This window comes from Heterocephalus glaber, unplaced genomic scaffold (assembly GCF_053883595.1).
Source record: "Heterocephalus glaber isolate CG9 unplaced genomic scaffold, H.glaber_assembly_v1.0 deba00001452, whole genome shotgun sequence".
Lineage (NCBI taxonomy): Eukaryota > Metazoa > Chordata > Mammalia > Rodentia > Bathyergidae > Heterocephalus > Heterocephalus glaber.
In genome coordinates, this window is record NW_028258302.1 from 23,702,804 (window position 1) to 23,722,654 (window position 19,851).

General features: G+C 50.9%; 2 protein-coding genes across 5 annotated transcripts in view; both read right to left on the reverse strand.

Moving 5' to 3' along the window:
• The window catches only part of Crocc (ciliary rootlet coiled-coil, rootletin), a 42,718-nt gene extending 42,608 nt beyond the window's left edge, over positions 1-110 (reverse strand). The window contains exon 1 of one of the 2 annotated variants that reach the window (XM_021262875.2): positions 42-110. The gene's annotated coding sequence lies outside the window, so the exon portion shown is untranslated. The remainder of the gene's footprint in view (positions 1-41) is intronic. The other variant, XM_021262877.2, reaches the window with a different exon arrangement.
• A 5,059-nt stretch (positions 111-5,169) lies between these two features.
• Necap2 (NECAP endocytosis associated 2) lies at positions 5,170-18,594 on the reverse strand. 3 transcript variants are annotated; one of them, XM_004850371.2, is made up of 8 exons: positions 18,410-18,593; positions 16,187-16,287; positions 13,981-14,085; positions 13,817-13,898; positions 12,839-12,947; positions 10,348-10,525; positions 7,177-7,267; positions 5,170-6,304 (listed from the first exon to the last, which is right to left on the reverse strand). In XM_004850371.2, exons 1-8 carry the CDS (start codon positions 18,499-18,501, stop codon positions 6,256-6,258), a joined length of 807 nt encoding a protein of 268 aa, XP_004850428.1. In that variant the 5' UTR covers positions 18,502-18,593; the 3' UTR covers positions 5,170-6,255. The 3 variants fall into 3 exon arrangements, with proteins under 3 accessions (XP_004850428.1, XP_004850430.1, XP_087071853.1); XM_004850373.3 differs by lacking the exon at positions 7,177-7,267 and having other exon boundaries at positions 18,410-18,594; XM_087215727.1 differs by lacking the exon at positions 16,187-16,287 and having other exon boundaries at positions 18,410-18,547.
• Positions 18,595-19,851: the final 1,257 nt, after the last annotated feature.

A 19,851-nucleotide genomic window follows, 5' to 3' on the forward strand; every position in this document is an offset into this window, starting at 1 on the left:
CCCCGCCCCCGCCCCTCGCGCACGCGCCGCCGGCCCCCTACCTTTGCGCGCCGCCGCCGCCGCAGAGGCCGAGCGGGCCGGGCACCGGGGGGAGGGGCGGGGCCGGGGAGGCCGGAGGCACCGGGCGGGGTGGGGCTACACGGCGAGAGGGGCGGGGCCGCAGAGGGGCGGGCAGGGGGCTGGGGCCCGCCTCTGCCTCCGCCTATTGATTGCCCTGCGCACTACCGGAAGGCGAAAGGGTAGGCTTGGCCCAAGGCCTCCCTGCCGCCCAGACCCGGCTGCGGAGACCCGACTGCGGAGACCCGGCTGCGGAGACCCGGCTGCGGAGTCCCGGCTGCGGAGTCCCGGCTGCGGAGTCCCTCTGCGGTCGGGCCGGCCTTAAAGTGTGAAACAGACCCCAAGGCTCTGGCCCAGATGAGAGGCCCATCGCCGAGCAGGACGGAATTGGGACTCCCAGGCAGCCCCTCGGAGCCCGCCAAAACAATACCGAGGCTCCAGTGACCTGACCTCTGGCGGAGGCGAATGTTTTCCTGACTGTCACGCCGTGGTATCTCTGCTCCCAAGTCGTCCAGCAAACTGATGTGCTTCTCCTAATGGGATGGGAATAAGATCGTAGAGGAAACGAGGAAACGGGGTTTCTAGACTAAATGCACGGTGTGTGTGTGTCTCAAGTTCATTTCTACAGTAACAATACCTTCACTCCATTCCTTCCCTGGCCTCACTTCCTTCTGGTTTTGTTGTTGTTTTGTTTTTTGAAACAAGTCTCACTAGGAAGTCCAGGTCAGCCTCGGATTCAAGGTCCTCCTGGGTCAGGTTCCCAAGGTACGCACCAACATACCAGGGATTCTTTTGTTCTTGAAGGCATTGGGGCAAATCATTAAATGGGTGGAGGCAAGTCTGATTCTAGAGTTGAAGGAGGAGGGGCGTGGCTTTTAAAAGTATATTTAACTTTATGACTTGGCAACAAGTACGCAGAAAGAAAAGCTAGCAGGCAAAGTCTGCAGGTCTGTTTGAGGGTGGTGGGTGGAGGGTAGTGGGAGTTCGTCTTGGCAGAAAAGGAAGCAGTTTTCAGCACCCGAGAAAGCTGCCCTGGGGCTGGCAAAGGTGTGGCCTGCGCTGGGGAGATTCAGGTCAATCCCTGGAGTTTGGGGTGAGGGTGCTGAGTTGGGAGGAGAAGGGCATAGTTTCCCTGGGAAGAGCTGACTGACTTCTGCCAGGACACACAGCTGCCAGCTGGGTGTCCCAGCATGGCCCAGGTCTGTCACCCTGTGTAGAGTCCCTGGTCCTGCTTCCCTGTCCAGTTCTGGTCCTGCCTGCCCCAGTGGAGCTCGCTCTGAGTGCTCCCCACAGCACCAGGGCTCCAGGGCCCTCTTTGCTTGTCCCCCGCAGGGGACCTGCCTTTGCCTGGGCCTGCCCAGCCCCTGTCCGCCAGGTCTCCCCTGGCTATGAGTACCAGTGCCTTGCCAGCAGCCCACACTGCCTGAGAACCACACAGTGCTGGCTTCTTCCTCAGGTTTTCTTGTCACTCCTGAACCAGTCAGAACTACAAAGCTGGTTCCAGGATTTTCTCCATTTTAGAAATGGGGACCCAAGCCCCAGAAGGTAGAGTCCCTTGCCTGTGCACACACAGAAGGAAGTTCAGTGGCTTCCAGTCCCATGGTCCTTCCTGTACACCATGATGCCTCACTTGAGATTTGGGAAGGGCAGAAACACAGCTCTTCACTTCTTGACCTTCTCACCCCCATCTGGCTAGAGCCTGCAGCAGGGAAGCACAAACCCTAGGGAAGCCTCCAGCTGCCCTCCTGTGTACACTGGGTCCCCTGCTCTGCAGACCTGGCTCAGATCAGCCTGGCTTGCAGTCATTTCAATCTCCAGTGCTGCCACTACTGGTCACCCTGTCCCTTAACCAGATGGTGCCCACCACAGTGACCCCAGAATGAGCCACCTGAAGGGAGTTGTACCAGGTGCTCACCTGATCACTGCAGAGGCTTCTAAATCTGCAACTCAGGTAACAGGGAAACTCGACTACAGTTACCACCCCCAGGTTGCTAAGGCCAAATGCCTGCCAAGTCCCGCTGCTAGGCTAGGGTGGATTCTGCCCACCATCAGTAAAACCATATTAACAGAGAGGCTTGGAGGATGGGCATTCTGGTCAGATGGCCCTGCTGGGCATCTGAAGGCTGACTTGCAAAGTCTTGCTGTACTGCCTGACTTTAATAACAAGAAACTAAAAAGACCTAAATGGCCAACCACAGAAGACTTGTACAGTCAATCATGGGTTATTCATATAATAGAGTACTATGACCTGTCTGTCATTCTAAAGTTACAGAAAAACATTTAATGACTGGAGGGATGGTTACGATATATTAAATGAAAGGCTTCAGAACAGTCGTACAGAATAAGTCCATATTTCTAAAAGAAAATAATTTACTTTTTTCTTATATGTAATAGAAAAAAATGAGAAAACACTAAAATGTTAACTATGCTGTCTTTGGGAATTAGTATGACAGGTGACCTTTTGATGACATGGTTCAAAATGCAAATAGGACAGAAAGTTATAAAATATTTCACCATTTCTGCCTCCTAATCACCTAATCTCACTCTGTAGACAACCTAGAGTGCTGTTTCCTGTACACGTGTCCAGAGACATTCTGTTCACATTAAGTTCATATTTTCCATTCCTATTTTTTATAGAAGAGCAAAATATATATGGTGTATATACACACAGTAAAACCTTAGATTGTAACTTGTTCCACAAGACAAGCAAACATTTCTAATAAATTTTAACTTGATAAGCAAGCGATGTCTTGCAATGTAAGTAGTAAGAGATGCTGAACCACACGTGATCACAGCTGAGCCAGTGGTTCTTCTGTCTCTCGCTGAGGAATTGCGGGTGATCGTCTCCCAACAGCAAGAGGCTATGGAGATCTCTGCAGAGGAGGAGGAGAAAAAGGCAGAGGAATCCCTCACTTCAAATGAGAATTCAGAAATTTGTAAAATGCAGGAAATAGTGAAAATTTTTGTAGAAAATACCACCTGAATAAGGCTGTAGCATTTTGAGCAATGAATGTTTAAACGACAATGCAATGTCACATTTCTGACCCACAGAAGCTGTGAGATGACAAATGTGTCCTTAAAGCTTCCAAGTTCTGGGGTAGATGTTGTAGTAATAGAAACTAAAACTGTATAGACATATGGGTGACTTCCGATCTTTTGCTATGACAGTATTACAAATAATTATAATATTGTCTTTGTTTTCATGCCTGTAAACAGGAAAAATATTAGTCTCTGTCTACAAGACACAATGAAGAAAAAGTGGTCTTACATTAGTCCACTCTGTCCAAAGAGCATCTTTCTCACTCCCTGCTCAGAGAAATCAATAGCTATTGAGCACCTACTGTGTGCTCAGAAGGCTCAGAGGCTTTCAGTCACCAGTGGAATAAAGCCCCGCACCATGGCCTGCCGTTGGACACCTGCTGTGTCATAGCTTATTTCCACCCATGAGGAAGGCAAGGGAACATCTCTGTATAAAGCAACTCTCATGTGCAGGCCCTGCAGGGAGCACCTTTCATGAAGACACAGGCTGATTAAAAGCGTGGATACTAGAGCCAGATTGCCTGGCTCTAGGATTCTGAGTCTCAGCGCTACACTTACTATGTGACTTTGGGCTGGTTACATAATCTCAAGTGCTCCATCTCATTACCATTTCTCTCATTTGTTTTTGTTTTGAGATAGGGCCTCACAGTGTTGTCCAGGCTGGCCTTGAATTCCTATGATCCTCTTGCCTCAGCCTCTTGAGTAGCTGTGGCTATAGGCTCAAGTCACAGCCCATCTCATTTTAAAAACATGGATGAGTGGGCCAGGGATTTAGCTCAGTGGTTTCACTGCCTGCTGTGCAAGCGCAAGGACCCAAGTTTGATCCCCGGTACACAAAAAAAGAAAAACATGGATAAGTAATGGTGTAGATTGGGTTACCATTCAAGTCTAGCCCACACTCGAGGAGGGTCTTATACAGGCTGTGAACACCAAGGTGGGATTACGGTGGCCACGCTGGTGTCCATGTGCGACACCTCCCAGGGCATCCAAATTCCCCATGTGCAGAGCATTGAGGTCTCATACCCCAACCCAAGGCCTTTATCCTACCAAGTCATACTCACACCAATGTGTAAGCTCCAATTGTGGGTATAATTGCAGAGATGCCTGGCTTGGTTACTGGGGCTTTTTTTGGAGACCCTGGTCCTGTACCAATATTTTTATTTCACCTGGGATTTCAGTTGGCAATAGTACCAAACTGTCCCTTGCCCCCACCAGGCCCTCAATATACTTTTCAAGTTAGATCTTTGATTCCTTATCATTACTCTCCTCCTCTTCCTACCTATTACCCGACTCTAGAGAAAATTAAAGACAAACAAAATGGGGCCCTGCTAGTGCTTTGTATGCCTTACCCAAGTGATCCCTGGGTAAGAAACCAGCCCATCACTGCTCACTAGGGCACAGCCCAGATCCAAAGTCCAGGTCTGTCTTCAGCATCCAAGGGCCCAAGTTCAAGGCAACACACTTCTAATTCAGGGTTTCTTCTAGGCCCAAGCTTTTTATCAGCCTGCAGGCACTTAAGAGATAACCTGGGAAGTAATGTGATGTGAAACAGACACAAAGACCTATGCACCCACCCTTTGGTGCTATCACCTTATCCTTATTCAATGGGCGGGCTGATCCTCAGCTTTCTTCTCCTCCCAGTGTTTACTCGCCCTTGTAGCTATTCTTTTAACTCATGATACGAGCTGCATCTTTCTTACAGAATGCTTAACCACAAAAAATGTGGCCTTTCTGACCTTGCCTGATCCCTGCACGTGTGCACACCCCTCCTCCCAGGGAGATGCGGGGTAGGTGGGGCAGGGTTCCAGGACAGAGTCAGCCCTCCGGAGGGCGAATCAAGCTGCCACCTTCACCCTGTCCCCAGGATGGGAAAAGCCTGCCCTAACCCACAGGGGAGACATCACTGATGGCCTGGGGCAACAAGGTCAAACTGCTCCACTTTGCCGATCTGATGCCCTGATCCCAGGGCCTATGGGGACAGGTGCCAGTGGTGCAGGAGGTGACTGTGAGCCTCGGTGGCATCCTGGAGGGCCAAGCAGCCATGAAGCCAAAAAAACACATACATCTTTGACATACCTAGACAGAAGTAGGAATATTTATTTCTTTAATCTTAAAAATCTGGTCCCACAAAAAGGTCAACACTTTTTTCAGCTCATGGTCTTGACCTTTCACAAAAGAAATCTTTTCACCGAGAGGTAAGGTTAATTCAATAAAGAAATCTCCAAGGCGCACAAGATAAAATGTTTCCTTGTAAACCGATCATCCAGGCCCTTGGACTCCAGCACTTGTTGCCCCTCTGTCTGTCATTCACAGTCCCTGAAGGAGGAAGTTAGTTATAAGGCTGTCTGCAGATAAGGCACTTCAGAATCCAGAGAAAGTCCACATCCACAGAAGCTGCTTGCTGTGCTGGGAACCTGTGAGCCCAGAACTGCTGGCAGGCAGGAAGGCCGCCGAGCTCCATGACAAGTTTGTGCCTTCCTGCCACACACTGTCCCACCTGTCTTCCAGTGCTGGCCTCGCCCCCACCGCCCACCTAGCTGGTATCAGGCAAGTGGAACCAGTGCTGTCTGGGCTCGGGCCAGCCGCTGGGCAGTGCCTTCAGAGCTCCTCGCTGTGCACGCTGCAAAGACGAGTTAGTGCAGATTCACAGGTTGGCAAAGCAAAATAGTACCTTGTAAAAAGCTGCTCACTCCTTCCAATTTCCCCCGATGGCCTGTTCAAGCTTGGCCTGCAGACCAATTAGAAATCAGGTAGGAATCCTTGCTCTGGAGGGCACCTGAATGAGTGGCTGCCACCAAGAGGAGTGTAGAAAGTCCCCTGCCAACAGTGATCCCGTGACACCTGTCACCCCAGGAAGGGCTGCTCTGAATCTGAGCCGCAAACTCAAGCCATTCCATTGATTTTGGGGCTCATGTTTAATGTGGGTCACTGCAATGAAGGAAGGACAGTCTCAAGAGGGACAGGGTAGGGGTCCTGGAGTGTTTCTTCTCCAGAGCTCCAGCTACATACTCAAATCCTGGAAACACTGTGACATGGCGCCAATTTACTGCCCCACAGGGCCAGTCTGTCAAGAGCCAGCCAGGGCACGCTGCCTCCATTCTCAGCCGGGATGAGGCAGGTCCTTCCCAGATGCAGTGTCAAGAGAGAGCTGTGCTCTGGTCAGAACTGGACCCAACCTGTGCCCGGCTGCATCTGGCTAGAAGTCGACCTGTAAGGCGGACACAGGGAAGGTGGGAGCTTGGTTATTGAAAAGCAGATAAGTTGGTTCTTGGATCAGAGCTCTGAGGCAGTGGTGGCAAACCTATGGCACATGTGCTGCAGCAGGCTGTTTGTATCATTGAAAGCTCTAAAAGGTTCATCATCACTGCTCTAAGCAGTCAGTCTCTAAATGGTCTAGGGCAGCAGTCAGCAAACTATGGCTCAGGGACCAAATCTGCGTGTTTAGCTAATGCAAACTTTCTTTAAAAAGACTCTTACAAGCTGTATCATGCCTGTAAGTAAAGTTTTATTGCACACAGCTGCACCCACTCGTGTCCATCCTCTGTGGCTCTTCTGTGCTGCAGAGCAGGACTGAGTAGCTGGAACCAGACCACACACACCGTCCAAACCACTCGCTCTCTGGCACTGACCCAGGCCTAGAGCCTGTCCACTTGGATAATGGTGCAGTAAGAACTGAGTGTCTCTCTACTCTGACCCCGTGCGAAGGCCTGAAGCCCCATCCAGTCTGGCCAGGCCAGACGCTTTCCCTTAGAGATGCTGCAAAGGTGGGCCAGGCCTAGAGCCAGGACCTTGACCCTCAGCCTGGTGTGCTGGGGTAGCTAGGGACAGCAAGGAAAGCAGGGTGAGGTCCTGGGGTCAAGCCAGGCACCTGTGGGGTGATACAGAGGACCACAGAGTTGCAACAGGCGGCCTCAGGCAGTAGGGAGCAGCAAAGGCCTTCAGAAAGGCACAGAGGACAACGTGCCAGGGGCTCTGTCTTTTGGCTGGCCTGAAAGTGGCCGGTGAGACCTGGCTGCCAAGAAGATGGAGTGTGGTGCCATCCCAACCAGCCCAGGCCAGCCAGAACACAGCCCTCCTCACCCTGTGGACTTGGTAAAGTCTCCCCAGACATCAGCAGTGGCTGCAGTGGCAGGCTTGGGCTGTGGCCAGGATACAGTGGCACCTCCTATTGCTGTTTCCAGGTCCAATGGGTAGGGAGAAAGCAGAGACAAGGGAGTCAGAGACCTCTTTCCAGTTCTGTCAGTGACCAAATAACAAGACCCAGTGACAATGTCATGATTCCAGGAGGCTGAGACACCCAGAGATGTGCTTTTGGGCAACCGAACACCAGAGAGTTGCACATTTCCACCATCGCCCTCATGAGCCCTTCAGGGCGTCTGGGGAACAGACAGTAACAGGAAGGTGGAACAAGCCACATGTCACCTGTCACTTGGGGCTGAAGAGTATGCTGAAACCCACTCTGACCCCAAGTGGAGAACGTCCCCAAGCCACAAGGTCACCTTCATGTAAAGGCTGTCACTACATGCAACTAACCGAGAGCATCAGGTGCCAGATGTGCGCCAAGTCCCAGCCCCCAGCAGGTCAGGTCAGAGAGAACCTTGCAGAAGAGCAGAGGTGACACAGAAGCGGGCCTCGGGGATCTTGTCCCCAGGTGGGAGGCAGCAGGGCTGTGGTGCCTACTTTGGGGCTTTGCTGGCACCTGGCCCGTGCCACCAACTGTCCCTTCTGAAGGCCCTGTGTTTGCCACCCTCTGCCTTCCCACTAATCTGCTATTTCTCCTCTGTTCCGGCCTAAAAGAACAGATAAAAGGAGGTCCTCAATGGTGAATTTTACAGTTTGCTAAGTGTTTAACCACATTATCTCATGTGAACCTCACCACAGCCCCTCAGGGAAGATAGGCCAGGACTGGTCTCAGGTCTTTTTTTTTTTTTGTACAGGGATCGAACTCAGGACCTTGTGCTTTTGAGGCAGGCATCGGAACCACTGAGATAAATCCCCAGCAGGTCTTTTTTTTTGAGACAAGGTCTCCCTATGTAGTTCACTCACTATGTAAACTGAGTGTGGTAGTGTACACCTGTAATCCCAACACTTAGGAGGCTGAGACAGGACAATCACCATCAGTTCAAGGCCAGCCTAAACTACATAATGAGATCCTGTCTCAAAAAGCAGAGAGAGAGAGAGAGAGAGAGAGAGAGAGAGAGAGAGAGAGAGAGAGAGAGAGAGAGAACTCACTATGTAGCCCAGACTGGTCTCAAACTCTCAGCGATCCTCCTGCCTCAGCCTCCTCGGTGCCTGGATTACAGACATGCATCACCACACTGCTGGCCTTGTGACTGTGTGTGTGGGTCACTTAAGTTTTGGTTTTATCATCTCTCAAGTGGGGACAGTAACCATAACTACTTTGTAGGACTGGTGGGAGGATTAAATGAGTCAATGTACCTGGAATGCTGAGCACGAGCCCAGCACTCTCTGGCTATAATGGGGTAACATTAATAAAGAGAGGGAGAACCGTTCATGAATGCTCACAAGGTTCTAGATAAAGCTCTAAGTGTAGTACCCAGATCAGCTCACTGGATCCTGATAGGAAACTGGTGCTGTAGGCATTGTTTCTACTCTACCCTGCGGACGGGGAGCAGAGAAGCGACTGTTTTCTGGGTATCCCACGAATGTAAGCTAGAGCCAACAGATGCCGGCTTGGTGAGCACTGTGTGACCCATCCTGTCTGTAGACCTACTGACTACCTGCCTCAGACCTGGACAGGAGCCTGAGAGAGCAGGGACATCTGCCGTACAACAGTCTCCAGCCAGACAATCTGATTCACAGCTTTTCAACTTTATCAATGGTTTATCAGGATGCTTTCTTTTTCCAGTACCACAGACTGAATGCAAGGGTGCTCTCCCACTGAGCTACATCCCCAGCTCTTATAATTTTGCGACAGGGTCTCACTAAGTTGCCCACCTAGGTGGGTCTCTCGCTAAGCTGGGGAATCTTCCTGTTGCAGTTTCCCTCAGTGCTGGGATTACAGCATGAGCATGTGCCTGGCTTTATCAGGTTCCTAAATGCATTTCTGATTTATAATATGAACCTACAGTGGGTTCACCAGGACATGACTCCACCCATTGTAAGTCAAGGGCATCTGTCCCTACAGTGTCCCCAGAGCCTAACACTCCAACAGTCATGCCCCAGCTGCAGCACCAGCAACTCAGGGAAGGCCAAGGCAGCGGTTCTCAGCCCTTAGTGAGCAGAAGTATAGGAATATGAACAAGGGCCGGGGATTTAGCTCAGTGGTTTCGCCACCTGCTATGCAGGTGCAAGGACCTGAGTTTGATCCCCGGTACCAAAAAAAAAAAAAAAGAATACGAATGAGAATGGAGACTGCCGCCCTGGACCTAGAGATGCCAAGACACTATGAGAAATAATCCTTAAATAGCAGTTCCTGGCACTAGGGTAGGGGCTCCTGCCTGTGCCTCCTGCTGCTTTCCCAAACAGGCTGAGGCTGGAAGGACAATCTCTGGACAGAGGAACAACCAAGGATCAGGAAAGCAAAAAGGCTTCCTGCCTGGATGCTGCCCCCAAGAATAGGTGAGAGCTGTGAGGAGCAGGCAGGCAGATGATGACCTCCCAGCACATGGAAGGCCAGGGACATCACACTGGGCAGCACAGTCAGGTGGGGAGGCAGAGGGAAAGAGACCCCTAAAGGACTTGGCTGTGCAGCCTGCGGAGGGAGCTGCCTTTCAGCTTCCCAGCAACAACAGAAGGCTCACTCCAAACTCCATCTCCAATCCGATCTCCTGGCTCACCTCAACACACCTCATGTGCCCAAGTCTGAGCCTGGCCACATTCCTCTGTCCTGAATGCCAACACCTCTGTCCCACTCTCCTTCCTTCCCAAGCCAGCTCAGTACCCGCTCCTCCATGAAGCTTCAAAGACGGTGCTGGCTGCTGGCAGTCTTGGCCCCACGTAGTGGGCCTTTATGCCTGGGACTTGTCCCACCACTGGATGTGACCAGAGACCACATCTGTGTTGCCCTCGCTCTCCATACCTCTTGAGGACCAGGATGTGCAAGCTAACAGGGAGGGCAGTCACCCTGAGGGGAAAGCAGAGGCATCTGGGGAACAGAGTATCCACTTTGTGGCACTCACATCCTGCCGGCCAACTACAGGTACAAAGTGTCAGATCAGCGAGTGTAAGGAAGGAAAGCCTTGGCTGCAGCCCACAGATACAGATTCAGTGGCACCCCCAAACACTGACCTGAGCCAGGAGCAACTACTGGCTGGACAGAGGGCCCTGTCATCAATAACTGCTCCCCAGGATGTGGGACCAGTGTGGAGGCTTTGCCCCCAGGGGGTGGGGGAAGCAGGCTCATCCCTCCTGTGCTGGCAGGCCGGGCTCGGGGGGTCCCGGCTGTTCCTTCCTTCTTCTTCATGTTCTACAGAGGAGAGAAATCCAAATTGGTCAGTTCTGCTGGGGTCCAGCTGCATCAGAAAACCCCATGAGGAAAGCCAGAGGGACCCCACAGGTCCCCAAAACCAGTATAACCAGAAGATGGTCCTATCTAGCACCTTCACTGTCATGGGCTATATTCAATGCAACACAATTCTAAATCTATCACCAATATGGTTACTGTAAAACCCAGCACCGATTCACTCATCATTGGGGAAACGCATGTTAAAACCACAATGACACACCATTACACACCCACCACAAGGGCTAAAGCATCCACCATCGTGTATCCACAGGGACATGGGGTCATTCATGCACTGGTATGGATGTGTGAATCAGTAAAACTCTCAAAAAGTGTTTGAAAGAGCCCAGGGAGAGGGATGTCCAAAGTGTGTTACATACATGTACAAATAAGCGAACATAGAACCACTATCCTGTGTCTCTAACGTGCACTAGTAAAAACAGATAAATAACAGACTGTGCAGCTCAACATAGGATCTCGGCACTGCACCCCACTCCTGGACGCAGACCTGGGAACAAAGCGCGCATCCATGCACCAAGACACGAACTCCAACATGCACAGCAGCTATGTCCCAACAGGACACTCCTGTGTCCACCCTCAGTACCACAGGTACACTGCACACATTTGCACAATGGTACATGCCACAACAGTGAAAAGGGACAAGCCACATGTGCAACCCCAGGAACTCTCAATTACACTGAGAAAGAGAGGCCATACAAAAAAAAGACGGAAGTATATGACTCCACCTGAGAAAGCTATGAACAAACTCTAGTGCTTCCCAGGTCAGGTTGGGCGGCTGCTAGGAGGGGCAGGGAAGGGCTTCCCCAGTGCTGTAGGCTGTAGCCTTCAGCTTCCTAATCTGGGACAAGTTTCTATGTTTGTTATCTTTTTTTTTTGGTACTGGGGATCACACTCAGGACCTTGTGCTTGCAAGGCAGGCAGCTGCACCACTGAGCTAAATCCTCCGCCCAAACTTCTATGTTTGTAAGTTTGGTTTTCCAAAATTCAGAGTTCTGCACTGTGATGTGGGCACCTTTATGTATGCATATTATACCTCAATAAAACATTTGAAAAACACAAAACTGAACACCAAGCATAGCCAGAAAGCAGCACAAGTTACACAGATGAAGACGACAGCGCTCTCTACTTGGAAGAAAGCAGCGGCTTAGTCACAGGGTGAGATGGGCAGGGCCTCGGGGAGCCCAGCTGTGCCAGTCCATCCTGGGCTGAGACCCTGGTCAGGTCCTGTCACCTCTCTGCACCTCAACACCCTTGGCTTGGAGAAAGGGAGGGTGTTTAATTGCATGCGAAATGCCTGGAAACTCTACCTGGCCCACAGCCGATGCTCATTAAATGTTAGTTTCTTCCAAGCAAGAGAAAGAATCACATCCCAACAAGTCCACTGGATTGGACTTGTATTTTCTCTTAAGGCCACTCGGCCAACTTCAAGGGTCCCAAACATCACCAGCAAGCAGAAAAGAGGAGAAAGAGATGGTAAGTAAAGAGGAAAAGCATTATTTTAGTTACAAACTTTCTTCAAAAAACAAACCCACTTGGTTCCCCAAACTCTTAACTCCAACTCCATCTCCCCACTATACCCCTGCAGCCAAGTAAAGGCTGAGCCCTGGCAACCTGGCCCACCCCAACTGTTCCTATGCAACAGGAGCCAAGAGGGGCCGGATGCAGAGCAGCTCAGGACAAAGACATAGGGAGTGAGGACAACACCACTGCCAGCTGCCCATGACTCCCAGCACCCACCCAATGCCTTCCGGCCCACAGCACCTCAAGTCTTCTTTACTCGAGGCACAAGGCCAAGGTACAGCTTAGGAGGAGCACACTGACTGCTCCTCACCCACTGTAACAGCCAGTATAGAGACACAGCTCTGGCAGCAAGTGACCAACGCTGCTTCTCAACTCAGAGGCTTGAACTATCCTCTGGTCCCTCACCCCTTCCTACAGCTGGGTCCCTCTGGGAAATGATTCTTGGGTCCCCAATTATAGCCCTTTCTCTGGGCGCTCACAGCACCAGGGCAACCCTCGGTCACAGAACCTCTCGTGCCGTGTTATAACCACACCTTCACCTGCCCACCTCAGCTCAACTCTGAGCCCCATGACAGCAGAGGTCTCTGTGGACCAGGTGCAAACCTGGCCCAGGTGGGTGCGCAGTGAACACCAGCTGCACTGACAGAAGTGGACTGTGAGGACAGTAGCAGGCAGGGCTGGGTGGCCACGAGCATCAAATGACCATGGCCAATAATCATGCAAGGTAAGACTCACTGCGATGCTGAGCTTGATGGTCTGGCCCTCCTTTAAGCCCAGGTCCAATTTGGGGACTTGGTCTGGGTTCTGGGCTTGTTTTGCAAACTCACACTGCTGTTTTACCCACCTGGGGAAAGAACAGGATAGAACAGTGAGGCAGGAGAGAGCAGCTGCCTACATTAGCGCACACTCAAGTTAGTGCAGGATGAGGGTTATGGAAGTTGGGGTGGGGGTTACGGGTTCAAGTCCCAGATCTGACACTAAGCAGCTGCATGCACGTAAGCTCTCATGATGGCTGATGATCCAAGTTAAGATGCTTGGGAACTCGATGAGATCCCTTATACGGGGTCCTAGCAGTAGGCTCCAGGAAGTACTAGGAGAGCCTGGCCCTCTCCTCCCCAGTCCTTGGCATGGTCTGGGCACAATCCACCTCATACATGGTGAGACAGGACAGAAGTGGAGGCCAACACAAATGTCCCCAACCTCCATACAAGGCCATCTAATAGCCATCAGGGACAAGAGTGCCCATACAAGCGGCTGGGCAGTACTCATTTATTGGCAGGCAGTGGGAGTCCTGCGGATGGCAGAGGGAAATTTTTGTGCCCTGTCTTTCCATAAAGGACACCAAGGCAACTGCTGGTGGCCTGGGAATCAGAGTGACCCTTATGATATCAGGGAAGAGTAGGCCCAGAGAGACCAAAGGAGTGTGACAAGGACTCTGGCAGGTAAGGGGCTGGGAAGAAGAGATGTGACACCTCAAAGGCTGGGCAGCTGACTAGGATGGCAGAGACGGGCCATGGGGAAAGAGTGAGACATCTGTGATGGAGACAGGCAGAGTGGAGGGAAGGTGGCCTGACTTTGAGGAGGACTGGGTTTTCTCGAGGCTCAGCTAGCACACAAACCACACATAGCTACTTCCGTTTCCTAACCTGGGGAGTCATCCTGTCCAGAGAAAGAAGGGAAGAGGCATGAGCCGTGTCTCCCAGAAGCACTCACTTGAAATGGTCCTGCAATGCCACATTGAAGTCAAAGGCATCACCCCGGTCGCCGAAGCCAATTCCAATAAATGCCCGTCGCCCTGGGAGACAACACACAATCAATCCACTTTCCCAGAGGCAGAGAACACCTTGCTAAGAGGAGGCAGCCAGACTGACACGTACCATTTCCATCTTCGATGCGGATGACAAAGTACCTGCTGGAGTCTGTCACAGCCTCCACTGCTGTGCCAGGAAACTGATCCACTGGTGCCTGGGCAAAGAGCTCCCCTGAAAGCACAAGTGGGGTGAGCCCTGAGCCTGCGTGCCTGGTGCTTCTATCACAACAGCAGGGACTCCTTCTTGAGATGACTCCCGCAAGCAGAGGCACATAAGCAAATCTGCCCACCAAATAATTTCTTTTATTTATTTGTTTGTTTGTTTATTTATTTATTTATTTTTAGTACTGGGGATCAAACTCAGGACCTTGCACCTGAAGCCGTGGAACCAAAGCTAAATCCCTGGCCCTCTTTTTTATTTTTTTGAGACAAGGTCTCTAGATGTAGTTCAGGCTGGCCTTGAACTCACTATAGAGCCCAGAGGCTGGCCTGGAGCTTACAGTGATCGTCCTGCCTCAGCCTTCCGAGTGCTGGGATCACAGGTGTGTGCCACTACACCCAGCTTCCATCAGATCCATTCTTGTTGAAGGGAAGACACAGGGACATAACCAAGTCAGAAGTGGGTTACAGATCAAACTCAGTCCATGGTTTTATTACTTTTAATAGCCAAATATTTCAAAATCAAACTACATGTGAAATAATCCAGATTTTTAGCTTTCCCTAAAATGACAAGCTCTCCCAAAGATGGGCCTCTATTCCTACACAGAGCTACCACCCTCCTGTCCCACCTGCTTTACCCAAGTACAGGACCCACTGAAGGCCCAAGGCCCTGGCTTGAGTGAGCCCTGGACAGGGTGCACCGCCCCTTCAAAAGGCGTCACACAGGAACAAGACTGCAGGAGAGGCCTGGAGCTCTGTGAAAAGGAGGAAGTTTCCACACCTACTGAAGAGGAAGACTCTAAAGCAGGCTGACTTAATCGGTCTCAGAGATGGGCAAAAGAAGGAGTGGCTTTAGAAGGCACCCTTGGGAAATACACCCTTTTGTCAAGGCCAGTTCCTCAGAGCTGCCACGCAGCACACAAACCTGTGAGTGTGGTGACTTCCCTGTTTCCATGTGCTGCTGTTGCTGCTGTAAGTATTGAACCAAGCATCTCTACTGAGTCCTGTGGCTTACAGTGACTGGGTAAAAGGGCTGAACCCAATCGAAACTGATGGAGTCTGTAGCTTCTTGTCAATTTATCCACCCCAGCTTGGTACCTCAGAGCCAGGCCCACCTAGATACCTGTAGCCTACAGCAACATTCTCAACCAGGGGTGATTTGCTCCCCTTTCCCACAGGGACAGCTGGCAAGATCTTGGGACATTTTTGTTTGTCACACCTTGGGAGATGCTACTTTGGGTCACCTTACAGCTCATAGAGCAAAGGGATAAATATTTCCATCAGGGAAATAATGGGGAGAAACTAATGCAATCCTCCTTTCAACAAAAACGGGGCCAAGGCTCTGAAGGTCATGTGCCTTGCCCAAGGTTGGACAACTCAGACCTTTCTGAGAAGGCACAGTGGTTCTGCCTCTAAATCTTTGTACTTCCTTCTGTTCCACAAAGGGAAATCTCCACATATTAGAAAAAAGTACATGGCAGAAGGCTATGGCTCCTGAGTGGGCTCTGTGCCCAATTGATCCCCAATCAGGGTCTCAGGCTGGGAGATTCCAAGCATGTTACCCCCAAGATCACTGGTGGCCCAGGACATCTGGGGAGGTTTCTGCAGAGTCCATAGCTGCCAGCTGACCAATATGCAGCCCAGTGTGGCTTGTCCTCTTGCCACACAAAGAGCTAAGCAGAACAGTTTCCAGCTCCTCCAGTTATTGGGTGTGGCAACTCTGGGGAGTTACAGTTAGGTTGATAAACAGAATACCTGAGTAAGAACCCAGCTCAGCAGCCTCTGAGCCAAGCCTCTCTTCCAGGAAAGCTCTGGGGCTTCCTGTTTTCTGCTGGGACCACACCAAAGGTCTCTTCTCCCTGGCCTCTAAAACTAGTGGTTTCCTAAGGACCCCCAGAAGGAGCAAGTCTTGACAAGACAGACTCCTTTTTACACCTGGGGACAGTGGTTTCTACACCTGAGCCCAAGATGGCGGGGGGGGGGGCGCAGCTGAAAGGTACACAGGGTCTCCAATTCCCATGAGCCCTGAGCAACCTGGCTGGCCCCGGCCACCTCTGCCTTCATCCCAAGAGATATGTGACATCTCAGCCCGGGGCAGCCTTCCCTGCCTGTACCTGAGGTCTTGTCCTCCAGCTTGATGTAGGCCACCTTCCCTTTTGCAGTGATCCGCAGCCGGCCACTCCAAGATGGCTGGTCCAGCTGCCACTCCGAGGCCCTACGGGAACAAAAACCACTGAGCCTCTACCAGAGGCTGCCACTCTTTTTCCAATGCTGGAGACAAGAATGGGAAGGGCCACTTGTTCTAGACCAAGGGTTGGCAAACTTTCTACAAAGGGACAGTAAATACTTTTGGCTTTGACACAGCCTGTCACAACCAGGCAACTCTGGTGTTGGAGAAATAGTCAGACAATATGTAAGCAGGCTGCTTTATTTGAAGGAAATATTTTCTACCAAGCATGGTTGTCTTAATAACACTATACAGACAGACACTGAAGCCGGAAACTCTCACAATTTTCACACTATGAAATATTCCTCAAAAATTTCCCCAACTATTTAAAAATGTGAAAACCATTCTTAGCTTGCAGGCCATTCAAAAACAGTACGTTGTACCTTGCTGACTCCCATTCTATACTAGAGATCTTCCTTCAAGAGGGATTTCCTTCTGGTTTCCTTTCCACAGAGGAAGCAGCTGGGGGAGGGGCAGTTCAGACACTGCTAGACCTTGGCAGTCAGCATACCCAACTGGGACCTGAGACCATTTTAGAGGGAAAGTACAGGGGAAAGAGAGAAAAGTCAGGTAACAGTGCACGAGAGCACATATTAGAAAAGTGAGTGTTTCAGACATATATTCTCAAAGGTATCCCAGGCAGAAAGAAGCCCAAGAAACCAGAGACCAGTGATGGTGAAACCTTTAAGCTTTCACTGATAATAAACAGCCTGCTATAGCACGCATGCCATAGGTTTGCCACCACAGCCATAGACCAACACCAACATTCTCTTTTTGCTCTTTTAAAACAATAAGTTCAAAGAAGCAGCTTAATAAAACCCCTAAATACCAAGAACTGTGGGTGTTTCCAGGAGACATTTCTTGGAAGTTCCTAAGCCTGTGTCAGCTCTCAAGAGCTGTGGAACAAATGAAGACACTCAATTCACCAGTCAGCAGACCTGGTTTCAGTTCCTCTTACTGGGGCAGCAGCACTTAGCTTTTGGCTAAGGAGAACTGGAGGGTGACCTAGAGGTTGGCAGTTTCCTCTCTGCCAAGCCAGCTAGGCCTGACATCTGCTAACTTTGCTCTCTGGGGGACCAGGGGGGAACCAAACCCACCCTGCTCAAGACCCAACAGCAGATCAGGGTGTACGTCCATCCCTCGTTTGGTGCCCCATCTCCAGTTTGTTGACAGAGAGCAAATGCATTCTTCTTACTGTTGCTGTCACACTATTTTTAAGTTCTATCATGGATGCAGAAGCCTCACTACCAGCCTGGGCTAACACAATTGGGAAGTAACAAGGCGGAAGGCTGGTGGATGCTCCATCGTTCTTTTGGAGCAGGCCAATCCCTTATCTCAGAATCACTTGGTCACACACTGCAGGAGGCACCCCTCTCAAGTGTCAGCACCTGGCCACCACTCAGTGACACACACTGGTTATCTGTATCTGGGTATCTTTTTTTCACGCAAAGATAATGAAATGCAAACAACACAAAAAGATAGTTAAACCCTGGCTCTCCTCCCCTGAGGAAGTTCCCTATGGTCCCTTTCAGATACTCTTATCCTTTACAAGCATAGGTGTTTCTTCGTTTACACAAGCTAAGTAAGAATGGGTTCCTCCCAACTACTACAAGCAGTGATCAAAGGTGTCACCCGGGGACAGGGAGCTGAGTAGGAAAAGGCCCCAGGGCTTCAGCCGTCTGCCTGAAGTTCCCCTGGTCGGGTCGGGTTCCTTTGACAGGTTCTGGGCTCCCTCCTCTACCCTCAGAGAATTCGCCAGTGACAGGTCCTCCCATCCCTTATGATTTTCAAAGACACCTTCAAGGCCATCGGTTAGCTTCGGAAGAGAAAGTTCTGTGACACCACCACCCCTAACCAAGTTCAGGGCCCCCGGCAGCGCCCAGGGGTCCCCAAGCGCTAGGTTCTAACGGCTTCCCGGCCGTCATAAGTCCTGCGTGTAGTACGGAGACGGCCTCAACTCTGGGTCCCCCTTCTTACTCTGGCCTCCAATTGAAAACGCCCAGCATTACCTCCCCTTCGCCGCTAAACTGGACGGGGCCTTGCTCGGCTCCCGTAGTGGATGTGTCGGGGCGGCAGACAAGGGGTTAAACCAGGGCCAGCGGGAGGTCACCTGTAGCCACGGTTGGTGGCCCGCGGTGGGATGCGGTAGACATGGATCTCTGGCTTGACACAGAGCACCGACTCATAATCGCTCTCTTCCATCGCGAAGCCCGGAGCCCAGCAGACTTCCGGCTCCCTCTCAGCTTCCGCGGGACCGGAAGACGAGCGGCTCTATGACCAGACTCCGGCTAGAGCGGCGGCGCACGGACCTCAGCTCATGCGTGCGCCCTCGGCTGGACACTTCAGGGCCGGGCACTAGGTTGGCCAGACCAAGAGACTTTTCCCTCCATCCAGGCGCCCTCCACCGCCAGAAAGCTTCAGAACAGACCCCACCCTAATCCGTGGTCTGGTTGTGGGACATACCCCGCCTCCAGTCTTCTGCTTGGGACCGAGTTGGATGCGATGTAAAGCCCCAGCTCCCTCTGCAGTCTCCCCCTCTTCCAACCCTTGTCCCCCCTCCTCCTCTGCATAATGTCACCAGGGCTTCTCCATGCCTCTGGTGTTGTGACTTATGTGCCCAGGGCCCTAGGCGGCCTAGCTCAACGAAGAGTTGGTTTCAAAAAAGTGAATTTTAGTAACATTGAGAGCGAAAACTTTCCCCCGGTGTAAAAATGGGCAACTATGGGTTAACTGTAATTATGCTTGCTGAGAAAGATATATTGTAACTGTAGTCACTACTGTAATGCAAACTCACTATTGCAAAACAATCTTAGAAAGCCCTGCCAAACCTCCTGCTCCCTCTTCATTGCCTTTGCTTATGTAATTATGTTTAGATTGATGGCTGTTTCCCTAGTGATTACGGTTGCTGTTTCCCCCTCCCATAGAAACATAAAGGTATAAAAATGGGAGTAAACTTCTGTTTGACGTTTTCGAGGTGATTTGAATCCCTTAAAGCTGAGTTTTGCTCCTACTCAGTGTGGTCGGTGGTCTGTCCAGAGACCCGCAGGCAGTCACACTTACATAAGTAACGTAAGAATCATCCCTGGTTTAACATGGATGTCTCATAGAACATTCTAGGGGATACAGTGCTTCATGCAGTCAACTCCTCCCCTACCATTCTCTCATTCATTCCAAGAGGACTGTATTTATTGAGCATCTAGGATGTACCAGGGCCAGTGTGGGGTACCTCTGATCCCAAATCTGTGACTCATGGGATAGGATACTCTCAAACTCTCTCTCTCTTTCTTTCCTTCTTTTTTCTTTCTTTCTTTCCTTCTTTCTTTCTTTCTTCCTTCCTCCTTCCTTCCTTTCTCTCTCTCTCTCCCTCCCTCTCCCTTTTTACTCTGTATAAGCTCATTATGGGATTGACCTAACCTATAATTTTTTATTGTAAACATATACATAACATAAATTTTACCATTGTCATTTTTTTGTTGTTAAATCTGGTGCTGGAGATTGAACCCAGGACCTTGCACATGCTCTCCCACTAGGCTCCACCCCGCCACTTAAACC

Bases quoted from the DNA above. Each gene is read 5' to 3' on its own strand.
- Necap2 (XM_004850371.2), bottom strand. From the start codon at position 18,501: ATGGAAGAGAGCGATTATGAGTCGGTGCTCTGTGTCAAGCCAGAGATC. The intron at 7,268-10,347 runs GTCAGTGTTTGG...ACCTGGAAACAG, and splicing joins AGTAGTTGCTCCTGGCTCAG to CAATAGGAGGTGCCACTGTA. The intron at 6,305-7,176 runs GTGAGGAGGGCT...TCCGCCTTACAG, and splicing joins GACTTTACCAAGTCCACAGG to GTCGACTTCTAGCCAGATGC.